The 25,058-nt window shown below is 44.5% G+C and overlaps 1 protein-coding gene across 1 annotated transcript in view; it reads right to left on the reverse strand.

Moving 5' to 3' along the window:
* PKD1L3 (polycystin 1 like 3, transient receptor potential channel interacting) overlaps positions 1-25,058 on the reverse strand; it is a gene marked incomplete at its 5' end in the record, with an annotated part of 59,121 nt that overhangs the window by 2,529 nt on the left and 31,534 nt on the right. Inside the window, 21 exon segments of the mRNA XM_082712544.1 lie at positions 622-699; positions 703-720; positions 1,127-1,199; positions 1,201-1,335; positions 2,726-2,886; positions 3,654-3,781; positions 8,161-8,294; positions 9,408-9,552; positions 9,555-9,747; positions 18,233-18,402; positions 18,405-18,463; positions 18,562-18,571; positions 18,574-18,622; positions 18,626-18,753; positions 19,350-19,425; positions 19,429-19,521; positions 19,981-20,090; positions 20,093-20,173; positions 20,526-20,652; positions 20,656-20,722; positions 23,081-23,227. Of these exon segments, the coding sequence (XP_082568670.1) occupies positions 622-699; positions 703-720; positions 1,127-1,199; positions 1,201-1,335; positions 2,726-2,886; positions 3,654-3,781; positions 8,161-8,294; positions 9,408-9,552; positions 9,555-9,747; positions 18,233-18,402; positions 18,405-18,463; positions 18,562-18,571; positions 18,574-18,622; positions 18,626-18,753; positions 19,350-19,425; positions 19,429-19,521; positions 19,981-20,090; positions 20,093-20,173; positions 20,526-20,652; positions 20,656-20,722; positions 23,081-23,227 (2,182 nt within the window).

The raw sequence follows: 25,058 nt of genomic DNA on the forward strand, positions 1-25,058 counted from the left end.
AGAGGAACTCTGTTAAGAAACTATGTAAACTTGCCCATTTGAGTTCTAGATTTTCAGAAGGTTAAACTTCATGGAGATCTTTACAATTTCATGTAATGTGAACTGTAATGTGAATTATAGTTTTTCTGTCTTGATCAGATCTATATATGCTAGAGCTCCAAATCCTGATTTGGGTTCCCTATTTTTTTTTTTATATAGGATAGGGATTTGTGTTGGGAGTTCTTGAGGGAGAATAACGAACAGAAATATGGCTCTTGTTCTGGAATTGTACCTCCCTAATTTTTTTAGAAGGCACTTTCATTATATACTTCAAAGGGCTACTGAGAAAGAAGCAGCAAATATTAATCTGGCTAGGTGATGAGAACATAAATTCAGGCCCAGCGTCCTGGCAGTAAGATTAAGAAGTGAAGAAATTGAAATTAGGTGCTTGAAAAAGGGACATATCTCTGAAAGTAATAGCCCCTCACATTGAATGCATAGGTAGCACCACAGAATGGGAAGGCAGAGAATCTATACTCCTTTTCCAGTGTGCAGTGGCACAGAAGGCGCTGCTCTTGTAAGCAATTCTCGCCTTGTAGACAAAATAGAATCCTGCAGGGAAGCCAGGATGGGGTTTTTTACCTCCTCCGGATGAGCGATTCCCAGTAGAAGGCCAACAGTCACTGCTGAGCTGAAGGAAGTTTGGTAGTCAGTGATGCTCTATCCAAACAGCAGGTTAAACTGAAAAGGAGAAAGACTGATCAGAGGACAGACAGCACTAGTAGAGCTGATGTCAGTTCTTTCCCTCCTGGCTTCATGAGGAGCCGACACAGGACCAGAGGGAACGGAAACAGAAGTGCCTGGTGGCCGTTCAAATCCCAGGGCCTTCAAATTCTATAGTTACGTAGCATGTTCATATCGATTTATTTGGCGTTCACATCATGTTGTGAGCTAAAGTTAAGAGACAGATGTCTGATTTTAAGCCATACTGCTGGTGAAGTGTGGAACTACAGCTAAAAACCAGTTTTCATACTCTTTTTTTTTTTCCCAAAATTCATTGCCAACTTGAACTGATGGTTTGCCGTATAGTGCTTTCTTGGAAAGCAATGTGATTCCAAGGCCACAGCTTTGGGGAATGAGGGCTTACAGCAGTGGCATAGCCTGTGAGCAGGATCAGGATGACCAGCAAGAAGCCCACCACGTCGTCCCAGGCTTTGCCGTGTTCTACCGATGACCTGCAGCCTGAGGTTATGGTACAGCAGGTTCCAAAGCTGAACAGTTGCCAACAGAACCAGGAAGCCCATGAGGTGAACGATGGCTGAGTTTACTTGCACTGCCTCGTAGAAGCTGATGAACCTGTGCCAAGGAAGGGTGACATAACCGCTGAAGCGCATGCCATCCATGTCTCCATTGCTTCCCCTGCTTGAGTGCAGCAGCTCTGAGAGTCCTATTAGGTCAAATACTTGATGCAAGAATTCTCCAGCGTGGCCTTCGGTACTTGTGGATGTGAGAGCACTGGCAAAAGGCCGTGTATTTGCTTGGGAGAGCTGAAGAAATCCCGAAATAAAACCTCTAGCAGATTACTCCAGACTCATCCCGCCAATCCAGGCCGGCCGCCTCCACTGCTGTGGTTTGAGTTAAACCCCTCCTCTCAAAAGGAGAGGAGTTAGCCTAACCCTCGAGCTGTGTCATTAGGCTAGTCTGTTTTCTGTAGCGCTCTAATCCTGTATTCTCTGGGAGGTGATTGGTCTAATAGGTTTAACAGTGCTGAAAGGAGAAAGATGATTGAGTCGGTTAAGCGTCTGCCTGCAGCTCAGGTCATGATCCCAGAGTCCTGGGCTGGAGTTCCGCACTGTGCTCCTTGCTCAACAGGGAGCCTGCTTCTGCCTGCCGCTCCCGTGTTTATGCTTGACAAAATCTTAAAGATGATCGATAAACTGGAAGGGAGGAGTGTTGCGTGAGAAACATATTTATAATCTCGTGTCGCAGCAACTAGGTTACTTGGAAAGACTCCCATAGATAGAGCATGTTGGCTCTTGGTCACAACTGTTTTTAGTGTCTAAGACCTAGTGCCATGCGGCAAGATGGACCTCAACTGTCAGCACCATACAAACTCTGTCCCTGCAAAAATGGTCCTCTGAGGATGACCTGGGATATTTTCTCATTACACAGATCAGCAGTCCACACTGTTGGCCACTGAAAAAGTAAAGTACCACGTGGCAATATGTGGTCTGGGAAATAGATGTTCTTCCCCATAGGAAAGACCACAGAATGTGTCCAAAGGGGCACCAGAACCTCTCTTCGGTATGGATAAGCTAATGGATGGACATCTCTACCCAGAAAACAACCCCCTTTGGTTTAAAAAACAAAAACAAAAAAACACTGGGTTGTTTAATTTAAAGGGTAATCATTTGTCATTCCTCAGGCTTTATTCCTTGGCCAGGGTGCAAAATGTGACTAATTCTAGGTCCTTGCTATGTGGAATTTAAATGCATTACCTTTGACAAACACATACCTAAGTATTATGAAGGCAGAGAGCGTTTCAATGTGATGAGCCGTATACGGTTATTAATTGTTTCTCAGCTGTGGACATTGGTCTGAGTTCTGTATTTAACTCTGGTATTATACAAACATAGGTCTGATAGAGCAGCGGAAGAGGAAGGGGAGTCTGAAAGAAATTTAGGTGCAATCGGGAAACTTTAGACATTGAACGGGAAGAGCCTGGGCTCCTCAGGCTCTGTCTTACCTGTCCCGCTCATAGCGGTATTGCGCCATGTTTTTCTTATGCAGAGAAGTACGCTTCCTGTCCAGACCCAGGAGGACAAAGCTAATGAGGATTATGCTCACGTCCAGAATGTTTCTTTTCCTAGAGAAGAACCTCCACCTCTGTTGTTTCAGCCGATGACCCTAAAAGGAGACACACAGTCACTATTTCTTGCCTTGAGGATTAGCCAGGTCTTTCCCTAATGAAGCATTTCAACCCTGGCAAGACACGAAGCTGGGCCCTTGTCGGATCCAACTTGGACCCAATAGGTTATGGTCTTGGTGCTGCTCTGTAGTCACTCGGAGCTGCTGTTTATAGAAAAGCCGGCTTTCTCTAACCTGCATTGGATACACACGATTTCATTCCTGTTGCTTAAATTTAAAACAGTTTTCAAATTAGTTATCAAGCCTGAAAGTAAGAGGGGTTGTCTTAAGATGGATTCCGGTTTGGTGCCACTACTTGTACTTTTGAGTACTTGCTCTGTTCATCAGATTTTCAATTCTTGCTGTTAGCTTATAGAGGGATAATACAATGTACGAAAAATAATATTCTTTTAAAAAAGATTTTATTTATTTGACAGACAGAGATCATAAGTAGGCAGAGAGAGAGAGAGGAGGAAGCAGGCTCCCGGAAAGCCCGATATGGGGCTCTATCCCAGGACCCTGAGATCATGACCTGAGCCGAAGGCAGAGGCTTAACCCATTGAGCCAACCAGGCACCCCCAAAATAATATTCTTTATACAGAGTTAATTCCTTCACTCTTGAAAATTTAAAGAGCTACTTCATGGAAAGCCAGTCAGCCTTTAGCTGAATTCAGGCTCTGGAAGGGACCAAAGTCATAGCCATAATTCTTGTAATAACTCATTGTGGAGCTCTCCTGATAACATTGGAAACCTTGAGAATTTCTCACCTGTACAAAGGCAGAGTAACAGACTAGTAGGTAATAGATGACTTGCAAGATGAGAGACCAGGCAAAGTCCTTCTTTGATGCCTGAAGGGAAGTTAAAGTGTCCAGCCTCAGTGAGGGGAAGAATGCACCTGAGAACAACAAAGAACACCTAGAGTCAGGAGTCTTCAAAACTTACGCCCTCTTCCTTTCAACCTCTTTAAGATCAGTGCAACTATTACTGGATTATCTTTTTTTTCCCCTTTAGATTTTATTTGCGAGAGAGAGTGGGGGCGGGGGCAGAGGGAGAGGGAGATGATCCCAAGCAGAATCTGCTGAGCCTGGAGCCTGACGTGAGGCACAATCTCCTAACCCTGAGATCATGACCCGAGCCCAAACCAAGAGCCAGACAGTTAACCGAGTCACCCAGGTGCCCCACCGGATTATCTATTGCAAATGTTCCCAAATCTCTACTCTTCACTTGGTATTTCCTCTAGAGCTGTCAGGGATATTAACTCAGATCACACATGCATAACTACTGGAGAAATGCACTGTTTGCACCAGTCAGTAGAAGGGGAAGATATACTCGTGATCCCACCTTGAGGGCACAGTCTGTGACTTCACAGCTATTAACAGGTGTTGCTCTGGTCGAGCGAGAACAGGTGCAGAGATGCACGGACTCTCTGTACCCTCTCCATACAAGGTTTGGTAGAGAGCAGATGACTGCAATGTGAAGCGTGGGGAGAATGGAATTTAAAGCTATTTAAAATACATTTTCAGAAATTAGTATGATAGCGCTTTGAGCCATTTCAAATGTAGTTACTTTCTAAAAGTAAATTTAGGTAAAGCCCTAATACCCGAAGAATACTCACAGTATCCTGGGAATACTCACACATTTAGAGAAGGATAGACTAAAAAAACCTCAGATTCTATAGAAGGACAGTGAGGTGGTTGCTTCTAAAATCATGAAAGGTCTTGTGAATATAAACTTTCATAAAGCCCCCAAATACTAGAATTAAGATGTAAAGTACATTTAAGAATAAAAGGAATTCCTACTTCATATTGTTCGATCGTAAGACTGGGACTTTCCCACGTTTACTTCAGCCCTATTTGGAGTTTGTGTGTGTGTTGGGGGAGGGCCTTGGTAGTTCCTAACAATAAAAAACCCTATGAACACCCACAGGAAGCCTTCATACTTCATTTAGAACAAGTGTAGAAGTCTAAGTATAAAACTCCTGATCAGAAGTGACACCTGGGGGCACCTGGGTGGCTCAGTGGGTTAAAGCTTCTGCTCAGGTCATGATCCCAGGGTCCTGGGATCAAGTCCCGCATTGGGCTCTCCGCTCAGTGGGGAACCTGCTTCCTCCTCTCTGCTTGCCTGCCTCTCTGTGAACTTGTGATCTCTCTCTCTCTGTCCAATAAACAAATAAAATCTTTAAAAAAAACTGACACCTTCCTAGTAAATGGAAGGATACTAGTGGGCAAATTCTGGGAACAGAATAAAGAGTAGGTTTGATCTGAACAGACTTCCTGTTAGAGGTAGGGGAGCTGGATATATGAGCGTCCCTCTAATCTCATAAAGTGCCACGATAATGATAGTGACAGGATTAAAAGTTGAAGGAAAAGGAGCAAAGATGACAGCAACGAACTCTTGGAAGCCAGTAAACAGAAGAATAACACCGACAACAGATTCAAGAAAGGGAAAGGCAAAGTCAGCCGTGTAGAAAACCCAGGAGCAAGCCCAGAAAGGCTGGAAAATTGCTGGCATTAGATACTCCTGAAGGTCAGATGAAACTGGAAATGGAATTATCCCAAGTCTGAACGTAAGCAGTTAGATCCCCGACTTCCTCCCTCACCATTCACAACTAGGTATTTGCTACTCATCGTGCCTTCCGCCACACTAAAACTAAAGGTTTCTTTTCTTTTTTTTTTTTTTTAAAGATTTTATTTATTTATTTCACAGAGAGAGATCACAGTAGACAGAGAGGCAGGCAGAGAGAGAGAGAGGGAAGCAGGCTCCCCGCTGAGCAGAGAACCTGACGCGGGACTCGATCCCAGGACCCTGAGATCATGACCTGAGCCGAAGGCAGCGGCCTAACCCACTGAGCCACCCAGGCACCCTAAAGGTTTATTTTCTATTGTTGAAGTAGAGAGAGTCCCAAATCAGGGGCAACAGGTCTATTTGCAAGTAGTGGTCTATTGGGAAAGAATTAAAAGAAAGTTTTTACTTTTATTTTGAGAGTGAAGAGAGAGACAAAGTGTGCTCATGAACAGAGGAGGGGCAGAGGGAGAGAGAGAATCCTAAGCAGGCTCCAAGCTCGGTGCAAAGGCCAACTTGGGGATCTATCTATGACCCTGAGATTATGACCTGAGCTAAAATCAAGAGTCAGACACTTAACCAACTGAGCCACCCAGGCACCTCTAAGAGAAAGTTTTTATGCTGCATGGCGATGCCTCCCAGTCCCTTTTCTCAATAGTCTCAGAGAAGTCCACAAGGCTGACATCCTCAAAGCAGGGGTTTGGAGGGTCCTGTATGTGAAACTGCCAGAAAGACATTAGGAACAGCCGACAAGCTCTTTCTATTAACAGAGAGCTTCTAACTAGCATTTATTTGCTTTTTACTAACTCTGTCTTCAGTATGATAAAACAGCCACATATTGGACCTCAACACTGACAACTGGAGACCAAAACAAGTAAAAAAAGAAGTTCAGAAGCATTATAGAAAGTGAAAGAGCAGGAAAAACAAAACAAAACAAAACAAAGCCTGTAACATCCTCAGAGAGTTGAGAGGATACCATGTCCATAAAAGAACAGGATACGATGAAAAAAATATTGAGGACAAACACAAATCTTGAAAATTAAATTATCAAGATGAATACTTCAACTTCCAAATCACTTGTTACATTTATCTCCCAGAAACTAGAAGAAAAACATGGAAAAGCAAAAACAAGAAAAATAAAAGGATCAGTCTAGGCATCCCAACGTCAAATGCCCGGAATACTGGTAAAAGGGAACAAAGATAACAAAGAAGAATTTGATAGAAATCTGTGAGAAAATTTCTCAGAACCTAAGGACACATTTCCAGGTTAAAAGACTCACTGGGTAGAGAGAGAAAATTTGAAAATCTTTTGGGAGTTGGGGGCATCATCACACTTTTAAAAAGAAATTATTTATTTGAAAAATAGAGAAAGAGCACAAGTAGTCAGAGTGGCAGGTAGAGGAAAAAGGAGAAGGCGGCTCCCCAACAGGGCTCGATTCCAGGACCCCAAGATCGTGACCTGAGCCAAAGGCAGACCTTTAACCCACTGAGCCACCCAGATGTCCCCATCATCGCACGTCTTAAGAACAGCACAAGAAGCTAGAAGGCAATGGAGCTATACTTTTCAAAATTCTGTAAAAACAACTATATCCAGAATAATGAGCAATCATGTGTGATGGCAGAGTAGGAACAATTTTGGACCTGGAAGTCTTCAAAAAATTTACTTCTTCCGTACCCTTGCAGTAATTTCCCGAAGGATATGCTCCAGCAGAATGAGAAAGTAAACGCAGAGAGGAAAACATGGGATCCAGGAGAAAGAAGATCCAACAGAGGGGAGAGGTCAAGATCATCCCCAGAATGATACTGTAGGGAGAATCCAGGATGAGCGTTGCGCAGCAGACCCGGAGGAAAAACCAATCTGAACTGCACCAAAAGGATGGAGGGCCTCAAAATAATAGGTTGCTTGATACTTTTTGAACAGAAAGAGATTTTTCTAGGAGGAGTTTGGAGGTGAATCAATCATAGATTCATGCAAAACCAACCAAATGGAAAAAAAGAAAAAGAAACAATTATAAACTCTAAGGAAAATGTTCTAGAAGAAAAGAAATTACAATACATTACATGGCTCATCTTTGAGAAATCATTCAGATAATTACAATAATGGAAATAAATATTAAACTAACCATAAATTGTTACTATATTCGGAGAACACAGAAAGAGGAAAGTGTGTGTATGCGTGTGTGTTGTGTATAAGAAAGTTAAATGCTCATCATCATAGGAAGAAATAGTACCTAAAACTGAAAATGCATGAAATAAGTAATAAACATGTTAGTTGTTAAATTTCAAAGAACCAGGGTGCCTGGGTGGCTCAGTCAGTTGGGCATCTGCCTTTGGCTCAGATCATGATTGCAGGGTCCTGGGATCAAGCCCCACATCCGGCTCCCTGCTCAGCAGGAAGCCTGCTTCTCCCTTTCCCACTCCCCCTGTTTGTGTTCCCTCTCTCGCTGTCTCTCTGTCAAATAAATGAAATCTTTAAAAAACTTTTAATTTTTTTCCCAAAGAAACAGTTAAAAAAAAGCAGGCAGTAGCCTTCTCTGGGAAAGGGGGAGGAGGGGAGGAGGAAGAAAGGACTGCTCGCTTTTGCCTTGAATACTTGACTTTTTAAATTATGGATAATAACTTTAATTAAAATACTGTCTTTTAATGGTACAAAATAAAGAAACTGAGCTTTCTTCTGAGATACCCAGGTCAGGACAGAAGAGACCTCTGTACCTGCATTGTTGGACTCCAAAATCAGGGTCACTACACAGAACAGGTTCACGTTAGCACCGAAGACCACAGATTCCACAGAGAGGCTTTTGGTGCAATGCTCAAGCCAGTGGCTCTGTCCAAGATGCTGCGGAACTCTGGGAAAACAGAATGACAGGGTCAGCTTCTTTCTCCATTCAATCCCGCGAAGGAGAAAAATGGCCTGGCGTTTCCAATGTCACGTGCCAGTTGCAAAGCTACATTCCCAAATATCGTTTGCCTACAGAGTACTATTACTAATCCCCAAACTTTCACTAGTATTAGTTCACAAAGATAGAAGTTGAGAAGTCTATAAAGATGAAAGTTTTCATAAGAGCATTCACATCAGGTTTAAATGTTCAAGAGAACGTATTCGGTGTTTAACACCTAGGGTAGAATTATTTTATGTCAGCTACCGCTATTACTCTACGACTTCTGAATGTTAAATTCTTCTCTTTATTTCTTAAGATTTTACTTATTTGAGAGTGCAAGAAAGCACAAGCCGGGGGAGCTGCTGAGGGAGAGGGAGAAGCAGATTTCCCATGTTTTTGAGTAAATTCTTGCTGTAAACTTAAATGAAGAGGTAATTTAAGCCTTTTCATATATAATGATAAAAAATTCTTATCACATACACATACAAAAACACTCTAAAGTCTCTGGAAGTTTGACTGTGAATATTTGCATTGATTATGGCTCATGAAAGCCAATGCTTCCTCTTAAATCTGAAGATTATAGTTTGCCTAAACTAGGGACACCAGAATTGAGATTGGAAGGTGTTTTACCACATGAGAAAAAAAAAAGAGTATGGGCAAATTGCCAAACCAAAACATATCTGTAGTTTGAGGTTGAACAAGGAATTTTTAAACTAAAAGGTACATTTCCTTAAAAGTCTAAGAAGTGTCCACAAGGGGGACACCTGGGTGGCTCAGTCGGTTAAACGTCTGCCTTCGGCTCAGGTCATGATCCCAGGGTCCTGGGATCGAATCCCATGCTGGGCTCCTTTCTCTCTCTCTCTCTCTGCCTGCCTCTCCCATTGCTTGTGCTTGCACGGTCTCTCTGACAAATAAATAAATAAATAAATAAATAAAATTTGGGGGGAAAAAAAGATTTCTCTGGGGGAAAAAAAAAGTGTCTACAAGTGTCACAGACAACTGAGCACCATTATGGCAGCTCTAACTGTCCTAAGAAGGGACACGGCCTGGTTCTCCTGTCCAGGGCTCAGGCTTCCTCACCTGATGGCAGTACGGGAGCTTCTTCCAAGTCTCACAACATACCCTCCTCCTGAGTAAGTGGCAAATTCCCCTTGGACAGGATAGCCACCCGCTATCTCTGGATTCTGATAATGCCAAATGCTGTCTGATTTTGTGACGTTTGTATCGGAGGGCCCCAGTTTACTCCATAGTTCTCTGTATCCTCCAGATCTTGGGGAGATGGCTTCGCTTGTTCTCGGGGAGACACTCCAGTTGGAAGGAGTATGGCGCTAGGAATGCGAATCTGACGAAGCAGAACATTGCCCAGAAACAAGGAGTTCCCATCAGCAATAAATCCGAACAAAAAGAGTACAAGAAACCACTTTCACAACTGCCTTATTAAGTTAGTAACAGAAAATGCACATTTTCACCACTATTTAAAAAAACATATTTGGAATTTCTAGTTAATGCAACCAGGCAAGAAAATGAAATAAGCATAAAAATAAGGAAGTGAGGGGCACCTGGGTGGCTCAGTGGGTTAAGCCTCTGCCTTCGGCTCAGGTCATGATCTCAGGGTCCTGGGATCGAGCCCCACATCGGGCTTTCTGCTCTACGGGGAGCCTGCTTCCTCCTCTCTCTCTGCCTGCCTCTCTGCCTACTTGTGATCTCTGTCAGTATTTATCTGACAATAAAGAAAAAATCTTAAAAAAAAAAATAAGGAAGTGAAATGGTCATCATCTGTAAAGGACACATAGGTGATCTAGATGAATCTGGAGAATCAACTGAAAGGCATCAGCAGGACAGTGAAATAGGAGGTGGCCTGCTTGTATCTCCTCTCAGCAACAGTAATCCACAGATGAAGCTGCCTTTGCGGGAGCCTTGGGATCCAAAGGTAGGGAACTGTGAAACCCCAGTGGAGTCCAAGACTGACAAAGTCCATCCTGAGAAGGCACGTCCATGCCCAGATGGCAGACTCACCACCTATGGTCCTGATAACAGACCCAGAAACAGTTCTGCCTCTGTGGACTTGGCTACAGCACCATACGCCAAGGGACCCAGGAGTCCCTTCTGCCTGTGTCTCAGATAACAGGCCTTTAGACCTTAGTTCTGAGTGCCAGTCCCTCTCAGCCACAGTCCAAAAGTCCCTGGAGGCAAGCTCACCAAACTCGGTCTGTCTGTAGATCCTGCAATGGCCTTTAACTGGACTCCAGCCCCTCTTGGCTACAGTCCATGAGCAGTCCTGCTAGTCCAGAGACCGGCTGGGAGACACACCTATCAATGCGACTGGAGATAAGCCTACCAACCTCATCTGACTTCAGATCCTGAAACTTCTACCTTGCCTCCAGGCCATTCCAGCCATGGTCAGGGAGCAATCCTGGTGGGGGACACACTCTTCCATCCCTCCAGAACCAGGTCTGTTGATACTGGTCCTGGCTATGGATCCTGAACAGCCTGGGGACTCCTGGGGACTCCATTCCTGTCCCTCTCAGCCACAGTCCAGGGCCCATCCTGCCTGCCCAGGGACCCACCCAGCGACCCAGCAGGAGCCCTCCCAGAAATCTGGGGGAGCCACACTCATTCTTGCAGCTGGTAACAGGCCTGTTCTACTCCAACCCTTGTCCCAGTGCCAGCCCCACTGAACAAGGTTCTGCAGTCAGTCCTGTCCACCCAGAGAGCAGACCAGACCCACACCTATCCGAGCCCCTGGTAGCAGGCCTACAAACTGTGGACCCCACTGTGGATGTAACCACAGCCACATGACCTAACACCATCCCTGATCAACTTAGATTCTGGAGGTAACTCATCAGCCTGGGTAACTGACAGGAGAAGGTTTTTAATTGCCAAAACTGATCTGTAAAGACCAGAAAAGGCGTTTTCTCCTTCAAATGCATGAACACCAACCCAAGACTACACAGATCCCAGAGTCAGGATCAGACAAACATGGCACCATCAAAGGAAACTCCTCAAGTTCCACTAAATGACTCCAAAGATACAGAGGTCCGCGAACTGCCTCAGAAATCAAAACACTAAAGGAACTCAGTGAAAAGACGAGAACACAAATAAATGAAGTCAGGGAAACAATGCAGGGACAAAATGGTAATTTTAACAAATAGAAACCATAAAAAAGAACTAAAGAGAAATTCTGGAGATGAATAATTCCATGGTAGAACTGAAAAATTCAATACAAAGCTTCAACAGTAGACTTGATCACACAGAAGAAATAATCCGTGAACTTGAGGAGAGGTCATTTGAAGTTAGCCAGTTCAAGGAACAAAAAGAAAAATGAACGACAAAGAGTGAACAAAGCGTCTGTCACTTCCAGACACTGTCAAAAGGACAAATATACATATCATGGGAATCTCAGAGGAGGAGGAGAGACAAAGAGGCAGAAAACTTATTTAAAGAAACAATAGTTGACGGGGTGCCTGGGTGGCTCAGTGGGTTAAGCCTCTGCCTTTGGCTCAGGTCATGATCTCCAGGTCCTGGGATCAAAGCCCTGCATTGGGCTCTCTGCTTGGCGGGGAGCCTGCTTCTTTCTTTCTCTCTCTCTCTCTCTCTCTCTCTGCCTACCTCTCTGCCTACTTGTGATCTCTGTCAAATAAAGTCTTTAAAAAAAAAAAAAACTTAAAAAAAAAAAAAAAGAAACAACAGTTGAAATTTTGGTAAAAATAGAAACATCTGGTACATGAAGCACAAAGGACCCCAAGTCAGATCAATCCAAAGAAGATTACTCTGAGATACTTTATTGTTTATCCAACTGTTAAAAGTCAAAGACAGAAAATTCTGAAAACAGAAAGAAAAAAAATAACTTTACACACACACACACACACACACACCCATAGGCTATCAGATTTCTCAGCAGAGATCTTGCAGGCCAGAGGGAATAGAATGATATATTCAAAGTACTTGAAAGAAAAAAAACAACAAAACAAAACTTGCCAACTCAAACCACTATACCCAACAAAACCGTCCTTCAGAAGTGAAGGGAGCTAAAATCAGCCCCAGACAAACAAAAGATGAGGGAGTTTATTACCACCAGGTCTTACGAGGGATGTTAGAGGGAATTCCTTTAGCTGAAAGGAAAGGAGGCTGTGTGGCAACATGAAAGTATAAAAGTCACAGGTAAAGGTAAATACATAGTCCAATTAAGAGCTTGGTACTACTGTAGTGGTTTGTAAATCACTTTTATCTTTGGTATAAAAGTTAAAGACAATAGTGTTAAAAATAACTACCACGATAATAACACGTCAGTGAATGACAGCATAGGAAGAAAGGCAGCAGGACATCAGTTACATAAAGCACAAGGAAAGCAGAAGTAAAAGCACAGAGGTTTTTGTTGTTGTTGTTTTTGTTTTAATGTACAGGCAGAACAATCTTGTTGTTGTTGTTGTTGTTTTAAATAATCTCTACACCCAGTGTGGGGCTTGAACTCACAACCCTGAGATCAAGAGTTGCAGGCTCTACTGGCTGAGCCAATCAGGCACCTCCAAATGTAGAGCTTTTTATGTGATTAAAGTTAAGTTGTTTTCAGCTTAAAACAGACTGTTATAAAATATTTTACATAAGCCTTATGATAACACTAAAGCAAAATCTGTAATGCAAAACAATGAAAGGAAGGGAATTAAAGCATACCACTACAAAAATATATATCACAAAGATGCCAAAAGAATTAAAGAGGAACAAAGGAACTGAAAAAACAATCAGAAAACAATAAAGTGCCAATAGTAAGTTCTTATCAATAATTAAATGTCAAAAGATTAAATTCTTCAATCAAAAGACAGAGTGGCTGTATGGTAAAAATACAAGATCCAATAATATACTGCCTATGAGAGACTCACTTTAGTTTTAAGTATACACGTAGGCTGAAGGTTTGGGAAAAAAAATATCCCATGCAAATGGCAACCAAAAGAGAATAGAAGTAGCTCTAACTTATAACAGAAAAAACAGAATTTCAGGGGTGCCTGGGTGGCTCAGTCGGTTAAGTGGCTGCCTTCAGCTCAGGTCACAATCCCTGGGATCAAGCTCCATGTTGGGCTCCTTGCTCAGCGGGGAGCCTGCTTCTCCCTTTCCCTCTGCATGCCTCTCCCCCTGTTTGTACTCCCTCTCTCTGACACATAAATAAATAAAATCTATACAAAATAAAACAAAAAAACAGAATTTCAGTGAAACTCAGTCACAACAGACAGGGAAGGTCACTTGTGATAAAGTAATATAGGGCTCACTTCATAAAGAGGACAAAACAATTGTAAATATATATGCACCCAACCTTGGAACACCAAAATAAGTAAAGTAAATGTTACCTGATAGAAGAAATAGATAGCAATATGGTAACAGTAGGTGATTTCAATACCCCACTGTCAACAATGGATAGACTGTCTAGACAGAAAATCAGTAAGTTAATACTATGAGCCAGATGGACCTAAAAGATATATGTAGAACATTCCACTCAACCAGAATATATATTCTTCACAAGTACACCTGAACATTCTCCAGGATAGATCCTACATTGGGCCACAGAGCAAGTCTTCACAAATTTAAGGAGACTGAAAGCATATATATCAAGTATCTTTTTCTGACCACAATGTATGAAATCAGAAATCAGTAACAGGATGCAAATTGGAAAATTCACAAACACATGGAAATTCAACACCACACTTCTGAACAGCCAATGGGTCAAGTTAGGAAATTAAAAAGTACCTTGAGACAAACAAAAATGCACATAATAATGTCATACCAAACTTATGGGATGCAGCAAAAGCAGTTCTAAAGAGGGCATTTTATAATATTAAACACCTATTTTATGAAAAAAAAGAAAGCTCTCAACTAAACAAGCTAACTTTGATCTTCAAGAAACTAGTAAAAAAAGAACAAACTAAGCCCAAAGTTAGCAGAGGGAAGTAAATAATAAAGATTAGAGTAGAAATAAATGAAATAAAGACAAGTTAAATAGAACATACAAAAATAAAAATATTTTGAAAGAAACAAAACTGATAAACCTTTAGGCTAAACCAAGAAAAAGAGGATTCAAATAAAATTACTAAAGAGTAGACATTAACACTGGTATCACAAAAACAAAGGATTGTAAGAGACTACTGCGAACAACTGTATGCCAACAAACTGGACAGCTTAGAATAGATCAATTCCTAGAAACACACAGCTTATTAAGCCGAAATAAAGACAAAATAGAAAATCTGAACAGACTATAAACAAATAAGGAGATGGTAAACAAAAATTTCCCAACAAAGACAAGACCAGGACCAGATGGCTTCAGGATAAATTCTACCAAACATTTAAAGAAGAATTAACATCAATCCTCAAATTTTTTCAAAAAATTAAAATGGAGGGGTGCCTGGGTGGCTCAGTGGGTTAAGCCTCTGCCTGCAGCTCGGGTCATGATCTCAGGGTCCTGGGATGGAGCGGCACAGCGGGTGCTCTGCTCTGCGGGGAGCCTGCTTCCGCCCCCCTCCCTGCCTGCCTCTCTACTTGTGATCTCTGTCAAATAAATAAATAAAATCTTTAAAAAAAATTAAAATGGAAGAAATTGTTCAAAATTCATTTTATGAGGCCAACATTACCCTCATACCACAGCCTACAAGAAAGGAAAATCACAGGCCAGTATCCCTGATGAACACAAATGCAAAAATCCTCAACAAAATGCAAACATATGAAGTTCAAAAGTACATTTAAAAAGATCACACACTGCAACCGAGTGGGGTTGATCTCCTGAGTTGCAAGGATGACTCAGCATACACAATTCAGTAGACGTGATATACCACATTAGCAGAATGAAGGATTAAATCACATGATGATTTCCAAAGATGCACAAAGGAGCGCCTGGGTGGCTCAGTCATTAGGCGTCTGCCTTTGGCTTGGGTCATGATCCCGGGTACAGATAACATGATCTTATATACAGAAAACCCTGTAGATGCCACAAAAACAAAGACAAAGACAAATCCGTGACAACCAATAAATGAGTTTAGTAAAGTTGCAGGAAACAAAATCAGTACACAAAAATCAGGTGCATTTTGCTACATGGACAACGAATTACCAGAGAAAGAAAGAGAATAATCTCATATACAAAAGTATCAAAAAGAAGAAAATATCTGGGAATAGATTTAACTGAGAGGGTGAGAAGTCTGTACAATGAAAACCGGAAAACACTGATGAAAGAAATAAAGACACAAATAACTAGAAAGATATTCCCTGTTTATGCGTTAAAAGAACATTGTTAAAATGTCCGTATCACCCAAAGTGATCTACAAATTCAGTGCAATACCCATCAAAATTCAGGCATTTTTTTCACAGAAATAGAAGAACAATCCTAATATTTGTATGAACCCCACCAAACACGCCAAAGAGACAGAGTGATCTTGAAAAAGAAAAAGCTGGAGGCATCCCATGTCCTAATGTCAAACCGCACTACGGAAGCTATCGTAATCAAAAGTGTGTGCTATTGGCATAAAAACAGACACGCAGGATGATGGAACTAAATGGGGAGGCCAGAATCAACTCACGCATTTACGGACAACTCCTCTATGGAAAAACTGCCAAGTATACACAGCGGGGCAAGACGGTCTCTTTAACCAACGAGGCTGGAAAAACTGGATACGTGAATGCAAGAGAACCCAACTGGACCCTTTCCTTATGCCACATACAACAGTCAGTTCTAGATGGAACTAGAACTCAACTCTAAGACCTGGAACTGTAAAACTCCTGGAAGAAAATAGGGGCGAAGCTCCCTGGCATTGGTCTTGGCAGTTCTTTGGAGAGAACATCAGAAACCAAAATTAAACAAGGGAGAATACAACAAAAAGCTTTCTGCACAGTGCCGGAGACCAACAAGTAAAAAGTCAAACTATTCAACAGGAGAAAGTATTTGTAAACCATGCATCTAATAAGGGGTCAATATCCAACTAAATACCACAAAAATAATGGATTAAAAAATGGGCAAAAGACCTGAATACACTTTATAAAAAAGATTTTATTTATTTGACAGAGATCACAAGTAGGCAGAGAGGCAGAGAGAGAGAGAAGGGGGGGAAGCAGGCTCCCTGCTGAGCAGAGATACCCACCCCCCACCCCCACCCCGCCATGCGGGGCTCGATCCCAGGACCCCGGGATCATGACCTGAGCGGAAGGCGGAGGCATAACCAACGGAGGCACCCAGGCGCCCCTCAGTCAGTCCGTACTGAGCTCACACCACGCCCTGCTCTAGGTGCCGGGAGCAGAGCGGATGAAAGGGCGTCCTCCTCGTCAGGGAGTGCACATCTGAGAAGCGAGAGAGACGGGCAGTACCCAGACGTTACCCAGGCCATGAGAGCGCTAAGAACAACTATTAGGTAGGATGAGGGACAGAGTGGCGGGGAGGGAACTATTCATTGGTAAGGAAGGATTAGAGACAGTTTCTCTGAGGAGTGGCTTGCGAGACAGGCCACAGCGCGGAGATCTCCGGGCATCAGCACGACCCCAGGCCCCTGAGGTGAGGACGTGCTCACGTGGGAAGGCACCGAAGCCTGCGCGGCTGACGGGGAGCGGAGGAGGGTCCGGGGTGGGAGCGGACCCGGATGTAGCCAGGGGCGGCTCTGGGAAGTCCCCTGTAAGCGCCCGAGCGGGTCTGCGACTTGAAGTACGATAGAAACTACGGGAAGTTCTGAACAGGGGAGAATACAGATTTACGTTCAAAACCATAGCACAGGAGGACACAATGAAGAAGGGCAGGACAGAGGGAAGGTTGGCCCAGATGGGAGGTCCCTCTAGTTAGGACTTGGTTTTCTCACGAGGGCACTTACAAAGCCTCTCCTCTATTCCAGAGCCCTTGGGTATTGTTTGAAAACACCAGTTTGCACTGGGCTGTTGGAGACGTGGACAGACTCAGACATTGCTCATGGGAACATTAGTTGCTACAATAAGGAGAAGACTGGCAGTGTCTTTTAAAGATTAAGAATATATACAAGGGGCGCCTGGTGGCTCAGTGGGTTAAGCATATGCCTTCGGCTCAGGTCATGATCCCATGGTCCTGGGATTGAGCCCTGCATGGGGCTCTCTGCTCAGCGCAGAGCCTGCTTCCCCCTCTCTCTGCCGGCCTCTCTGCCTACTTGTGATCTCTCTCTCTCAAATAAATAAAATCTTAAAAAAAAAAAAGAGAGAGAGAAGAGTGATTATCTTTTTGAAACATATACACTAAAATATCTAGGGAGAAAAATGATAAGAAGTGAGGCTTTTTATTTATTTTAAACAGATGGGACAAGACTGACTTTTTTTTGGTAATGAAGTAACTGTTGAAGCTTACACAAGGGTAAAATTCGTTAGACCATTCCCCACACATTTCTGTGGACCTGGCATTTTTCTTAAAAGTTTTTAAAAATTGGGGCACCTGGGTGTGTCGGTCAGTTGAGCATCTGCTTTGGGCTCGGGCCATGATCCCAGGGTCCTGGGATCGAGCCCCACATCGGGCTCCCTGCTCCACGAGTAGCCTACTTCTCCCTCTCCCTCGGCAGCTCGCCCTGCTTGTGTTCTCTCATAAATAAAATCTTTTTAAAAAGTTTTAAAAAGTTAAGTTTCCTGGTGTTTTTCTTCTAAGTGGTTTATGGTTGATTTTTTTTCACTTGTCCTCTCTTGGCAATCCTTTTCCGCTCTGCTTCTACTAGTCTGCTTCTACAGTTCTCACCAGCTTTTTCTGTGACTTCACACACTGAAATTTCATTCTGCCTATATCTGCTGTTTTCTTTTTTTTGGGTCAAATTACCAGGACCGTTAAGCACTTTGAATGGACACCCAAGGGTGTCATCTTCCCAAGTGAGCAGCCCGCAGCGCGAGTGGGTCCCGCCCCCCCCCCCCCCATGCTGAGACGCCCCGTTTTCACGTACCTGGACTGGCTGGCTGATGACGAGGTTGTGAAGCACGGATAACATCACTGACACAACCCAGCTGGTGGCCTGCTCTCTGGTCAGTTCCAAGCTATAAAGTGCAGTAAAAAAGGCTGCAGCCAGGCTAGTGACGCCCAGGAAGAGCCAGCAGAGGTAAGTCAACCCTCGCGCAGGCCATGAGCCATGGGCTTCCTCTCTTCTGGGCTCAGGATGGGGAAACTCGTGGCCTCCCTTAAGAACAGAGGTGCAAGGAATCAGCTGAACGGCAACAGCTGAGAGACACGCAGGATAATTATGGGTGATGCGGGAAGCCTGGTGCGGGGCCTTACCTGGAGGGCCCTGCTCTGTGGGAAGGAGACGTGTTTCCAAGAGCTCCTGGAGTTTTTGCAGTCAGTCGGTGGCATCAAGGACGTCACAAGGCCGGTCGGCCTGGGTGGGATCCGGGGCGCGTAAATGCGACTGCAGCCGCTGCAGAACTCCGAGCAGGTAACGGGACAGATGATGGTGGCTTTCAGGAACCGCTGCAAATACAGGCCAGGCTCACATGTCAAGGGACAGGCACTACTGGCAGAGAGGAACACGTCATTCACGGATGAGGACATTCCATTTCCCAGACCGTGGAGACTGGACCCAGCAGTTAATGACTGTCTTCTCTGAGCATGTCGGTGACTTGCTAACAATTTCTAAAATTCTACACTTGGATCCAGAATAAAAAAGGAAACACAACTTTTGATCTAGAAGCAAATTAAAATTGAAACCGAATTGAGCTTTCTTCACCATAATGGTGTTAAGTGCCCAGTGAGGTGTAAACTATATTCCAGATTCCTTAACCCCCCTAATCTGCCTGTTCCATAGAAGAAAAAGAATGACAAGTCTCAAGAGCCCCCAGCAAAGCAGATGGAGTGTGAGGGGGTCTGAACCAGAGGGCATTTCTGTGGGTTTTTCCTTCATCCTTTACTTTGTATCACCAGATATACTGTCTCAAAAGCCATCAGCTCTACTGGAAGTTTAAGGAAATGGAAGCAGAAGGTTCTACCGTGCCTGCTGGTTATGCCAAGAGGGGGGAGGGAGTGAGAGGCAGAGAACACATCAGTTACCAACACCTGCGGAGCTTTACCATTTGCCGGATGGGGTCCTGCCTGCTGAGGAGAGCCGTGACCTTCCAAGTGAGAAGAGACAAGGCTGGCTAAAAGCTACGTCATCTTGTTAAAGCTGTGAGATGCCCATAAAGATTGGTCCCACTCTGAGAGGAGGTAGGTGTTTCTCCTGAGCAGGAATCCCACCGTTTCCTTCAATTCTTGAATGTGGAGCCAAGATGAGAAAAGTCAGTCTGACATTCGCCCGGGACTGGTAGCAGTTACACACGGCAGGGTCGTCTCTTTACTGAGAGTGAATGCTCAGTGCGAAGAACCTCTATTTTTCATTTTCTTTCTCCTTTCTCAAAAAGAAGTCACCTCCCAGTAGCTTCAAAACTAGTTTTATGAGGGATTACAGGAAGAAAGAAGGGACAGCTGGATCAAACACCAGCAACGAAAACTGGAGAGTAGTACCGTCTGGACTCACACCCAGTCCTCAGAATATATCAAGAGGAGAGACGAGGGGCATGAGCATCATGGCCCAGGGCACAGGACTTAGGGAAAAGCTATCAAGGTTAATGGGACCCGCAAGCCTTCTAGAAGATTCTCTCCACCGACCTTTCTTGCTACACATAGAAGCAGGGCCTGCCATCTACTTATAAAATTAGGCACCAGGCTTACCTCAGCCACCTTTGTGAGAGACAGAGGCTCAAAGGGAGCCTCTGGGAGGCAGGAGGCTTGGCTGAGAGGAAAGGGAGGCAGGGGTTCGTGTGGCTGGATCAGCCAGTTACAAGATTGACGGGGAAGAGGACAGCAGTTTGGACGCTGGTGAGCAGCTGGGACCAGGTCACAGGAAACGGACCCACTGGAAGAAGAACACGACAGCAGCCTTCATCCTCGAGAGCTGAAGTCGTCTCAGCCGTTGCCCTCCCAGCTCTAGGCATCGGTTTGGCAAGTCCGCCATGATTATCCACAGACAGGACTTCCTCATGGACATTATCTAGGGACAGGACATCTAAGGCTAAGACTGACGTGTCGTTCCCAAGGCTGCTTCACTCATTAATGAACGGGAACAGGGTGGAAGTCTGTTAGAACATTCAAAGCAAAGTGAAAACAAAGGCACCTCAGGACCCTGTTTCTGACCCTGAAGGGAAGGAGGGTGCGGGACCGTGGAAGGATTGCGCGCCACCAACGCCGCACGCCAGGCTCACCCGCACCTGGCTCGTCTCTCTCAGCCGTGATGCTGCCTCTCCTCCAGAACACAACATTGACCACCATGTTGCACAGCAGCGACATCAGGCAGCAAGTGAGTCTCTGGACTCTCGTAAACCAGTTCCAGGGATGTCAAGTTAAGACCGAGAGCCACAGATGGTCCTGGGTGAGCTTCTCTACAATGAGGGACGAGAACAGGTGTCTCAGAAGATAAATGAGAACAGGACAGACGTGAGTTGGCATCCTGATGGCGTCCCAGGCAAAGATGTATTTTGTCCGGCCACAAGCTCACCGTGACAACTCAGCCACCATCTGATACCTCTATCAAGATGCTTCCAAATGACATGGCAGTGGGACTCCTTTGTGATTTTAGGACACCAGATTTTTTAAAAAAATATTTTATTTATTTATTTGAGAGAGAAAGACTCAGTGAGAGAGGGAACACAAGCATGGGGAGCGGGAGAGGGAGAAGCAGGCTTCCCGCTGAGCCAGGAGACTGATGCGGGGCTCGATCCCAGGACCCTGGGATCATGACCTGAGCCAAAGGCAGATGCTTAATGACTGATCCACCTAGGCACCCCTGGACATAAGGTTTTTGAGGATAAGGTTAATTTATATTGTATGAGAGTTTAAAATTAAAAACTTTTTTTTTTTAAACTTCCTAAGAGTTTTGATAAATCTTTGGCTCTACAAAAGTTTGCATCAGGCTTCCACTCAAGGTAGTTTGGTAAATTCACACTTTGAGCACCTGCTCTACTCCAAATGTGGAGGAACTATCAATAAGCTACAAAAAGAAAGAATAACACATACTGGCTGGGCTTAAAAACAGGATAAATCTCTCTGAGGAGAAGTGGAATTAGAAAAAAATAGTGGTAAGCAGGGAAGTCACAGGATTTCTGGGCTCCAGGTCTGGAAGAAGGTAGTACACAGGCGGGAGTTGCCTCGTGTAGGGTAATGGGAATTAAAAGTGTTTCATGGGTGGGGGGAGTGGCCAAGGGATGCCATGACACGCCCACAAAACTCCCAGCACAGACTGGGAGGCTTACTGGTTCCAGGCATTTACAAAATCTCTGTCTAAACATTAAATCACCATGAAACTAAGTGAGCGGAAACTTCACCTGCAAGCCATGATGAACACAGAATTCATTCAGAAAAAGTCACTAACCAGATAACAATAACAACTACTAAGAACAACAAATCCTGGAGCAGGGAAAGGAAATACGATTTCCTGCATCGCCACATTCCATTATTTAAAATGGTCAGTTCTGGGCACCTGGGTGGCTCAGTGGGTTAAAGTATCTGCCTTTGGCTCAGGTCATGATCTCAGGGTCCTGGGATCGAGCCCCACATTGGACTCTCTGCTCAGCAGGAAGCCTGCTCCCCACCCTGCCTGCTTCTCTGCCTACTTGTGATCTCTGACAAATAAATAAAATCTTTAAAAAATATATTTAAAATGGTCAGTTTTTAACAAAAGATCACAAGACATGAAAAGAAATGACAGTATGTCTCACTCATGCATATGTGTGTGCACATACACAGCCATAAATACACTGTCCCTGAGGAAGCCAAGACACAGGATATACTAGAAAGAGATTTTTTTTTTTTAAAGATTTATTTATTTATTTATTTGACAGAGAGAAATCACAAGTAGATGGAGAGGCAGGCAGAGAGAGAGAGAGGGAAGCAGGCTCTTTGCTGAGCAGAGAGCCCGATGCGGGACTCAATCCCAGGACTCTGAGATCATGACCTGAGCCGAAGGCAGCAGCTTAACCCACTGAGCCACCCAGGCGCCCTAGAAAGAGACTTTAAATAAGCTATTTTTAAAAGATTTTATTTGTGAGAGAGAGAGAGCGAGAGCGAGCGAGAGTGCGTGCACAAGCAGGGGAGGCAGCAGGCAGAGGGAGAAGCAGGCTCCCTGCCGATCAAAGAGCCTGATGCAGGACTCGAGCCCAGGATCCTGGGATCACAACCCAAGTTGAAGTAGATGCTCAACCCACTGAGCCACTCAGGCACCCCTGAATAAGCTATTAAAAAAAAAAAGATTTTATTTACTTATTTGACAGAAAGAGAGAGAGAGAGAGAGCACACAAGCAGGGGGAGCAACAGGCAGAGGGAGGGGCCGGCTCCCTGTGAGCTGAGAGCCCAATGCGGGGCTCGATCCCAGGATTCTGGGATCATGACCGAAGCTGAAAGGCAGATGCCTAGGACTGAGCCACCCAGCCACCCCCAAATCAGCTATATTAAACATGTTCAAAGAACCAAAGACAACCATGTGTAAAGAACTAAAGGAAAGTGAATGAGAATGGCATCTTGCCAAATAGAAACCATCAGTAAATAGACAAATTATTTTTTAAGAGAACCACACAGAAAGGCCACAGTTGAAAAATACATGCATTGAAATGCAAAGTTCACTGGAAAGGCTCCACGGCAGATCTGAGCAGGCAGAGGAAACAATCAGCAAACCTGAAGACAGGTCAATTGGCATTGTCCCATCCGAGCAGCAGAAAGAATGAAGAAAAATGCACACAGTCACCTACAGACCACCATTTCCCACCAACACCTAAAGGAAAAGAGCTCTTTCTTCGAGACTGGCACAACGACCCGGTCACGCGCGCACTCTCCAAGGTCCACCACCAGCCAACAGTTGCACAGGAAGTACCATTTCCATTCACCTGCCAGGTCACCGACAGTGACCTGGTTTACGTGCCTACGGTAAAGTGAAGGTAGGTATGTTATGGGGGTGGTGGGCGCGAACCAGATGCTGCAACAAGAGGTAATCTTGTCCCGTCGGGAAATGGATTCTTTTCATTGTGAGGCAAGAACTAAAGAAAGAGACCAGAGCTGATCCAAGTGTTCCCTTCCTGACCTCTAAGGGAATTCACGTATCAAAACTAGAATGCAGCCTCTGTCACTCGGGAACACTCCAGTGTGTGTGTCTCCCTTAACTTTCCTTGCTCATACACGCCAGTCGCCTCTTCGTACAGCCCACCTGCCTCTGTCTTCTGTCACCAGGGCCTGAAGGGGGCATCCCTGGCGGGTGGGGACTGGTCTTCAACATTCATATTAAGGACTTCTCATCCTACTGGGTTCTGTACACTCTACAGTTCAACACATTTTGAGAAATGTAAATACCGTGTAAGCACCACCGCCATTAAATTATCACCCCCTAAAGTTCCCTTTCCAGTCAGCCCTGTTGAGGGTCGCCCTGGACCCAGGTGACCACTGATCTGCTTTCTGTCCCTCAGACTAGTTAGCTTTTTCTAGAATTTCATATATGTGGATGCATATGGCATGTTTCCTTTTGTGTCTGGCTTCTTCTGCTTTGTAAAATGTTTCTGGCATTCACCCACGTCACTGTATCAGTAGATTGTTCTCCTTGTTGGTGGGTTGTACTCCTTTTAATGAACACGCTAACATTTATTTCTTCATTCACCTGATGGGCACGTGTGCTGTTCCTAGTTTTGGATGACTATTAACAAAGCTGCTAGGAATGTATGTGTGTAAGTCCTGGAACGGACGTGCATTTTCATTGATCTCGGGTGATCACCCAGGAGTGCAATTTCTGGGTCATGTGGTACCTGTCTATTGGCCTTGACAAGCCCTGCCAAACCATCCGTTCATGTGGCTGCACCGCTGTGTACTCCTGCCTGAGGCGCATGAGTTCCAGTGGCTCCCAATGTCACCCCAACTCGATTTTGTCAGACTTTATTCCAGTCATTCTAGACTAGATGTTCAGTGCTCTCACCGTGCTTTTAATTTGCATTTTTGATGATCAGCGACATTATGCATCTCTTCAGGGGCCCATTATATGTTACTCTCCTTTATAAATCAAACCACAATCAGTGTCCAAGTGCTTTGTAGATGCCTGAACAGAGGAAACAGCAAGCAAATAGCAAATGCTTAGACTCGACTGGCCTCGCGTAGCGCAGAGAGACTCCTGCTGCTAATGCTTTCGGGAAGGGAGTGTACTCTTTTTTTTTTTTTTTTGGAAAAGAGCGGAGTGTCACTTGGTGGGCCAGAGTTGAGGGTCAGTGATTTTTTTTTTTTTTAAAGATTTTATTTATTTATTTGACAGACAGAGATCACAAGTGGGCAGAGAGGCAGGCAGAGAGAGGAAGGGAAGCAGGCTCCCTGCTGAGCAGAGAGCCCGATATGGGGCTCCATCCCAGGACCCTGGGATCGTGACCCGAGCCGAAGGCAGAAGCTTTAACCCACTGAGCCACCCAGGCGCCCCAGGGAGCGTACTCTTTACAGGTGGGCAACACAAAGCAACTGACGACTGTGCCTTAGGCCTTTGACTCCATTTCCTTCTTTTTTTCCTAACCCCGGTCAATAGTCTTGATCTCAGTTAACGCCATCTTTACTCTCTCCACGCACCTCCCCTCATTCTGAGTGCGACGGCAGAAGAGCAGAAGCACGTGGACTTCAGGCATGCCCAGTTCATGGCCTCATCACTGACCCTGTTCCTCACAAGTTCCCTGGGCCTGTCCCACATCAGGGTTCTGCTCTCCTTTCCTCTCTTCTGAAGCTCCTAATAT

This window comes from Mustela nivalis (genome assembly GCF_964662115.1).
Source record: "Mustela nivalis genome assembly, chromosome: 18".
Taxonomy (NCBI): Eukaryota; Metazoa; Chordata; class Mammalia; order Carnivora; family Mustelidae; genus Mustela; species Mustela nivalis.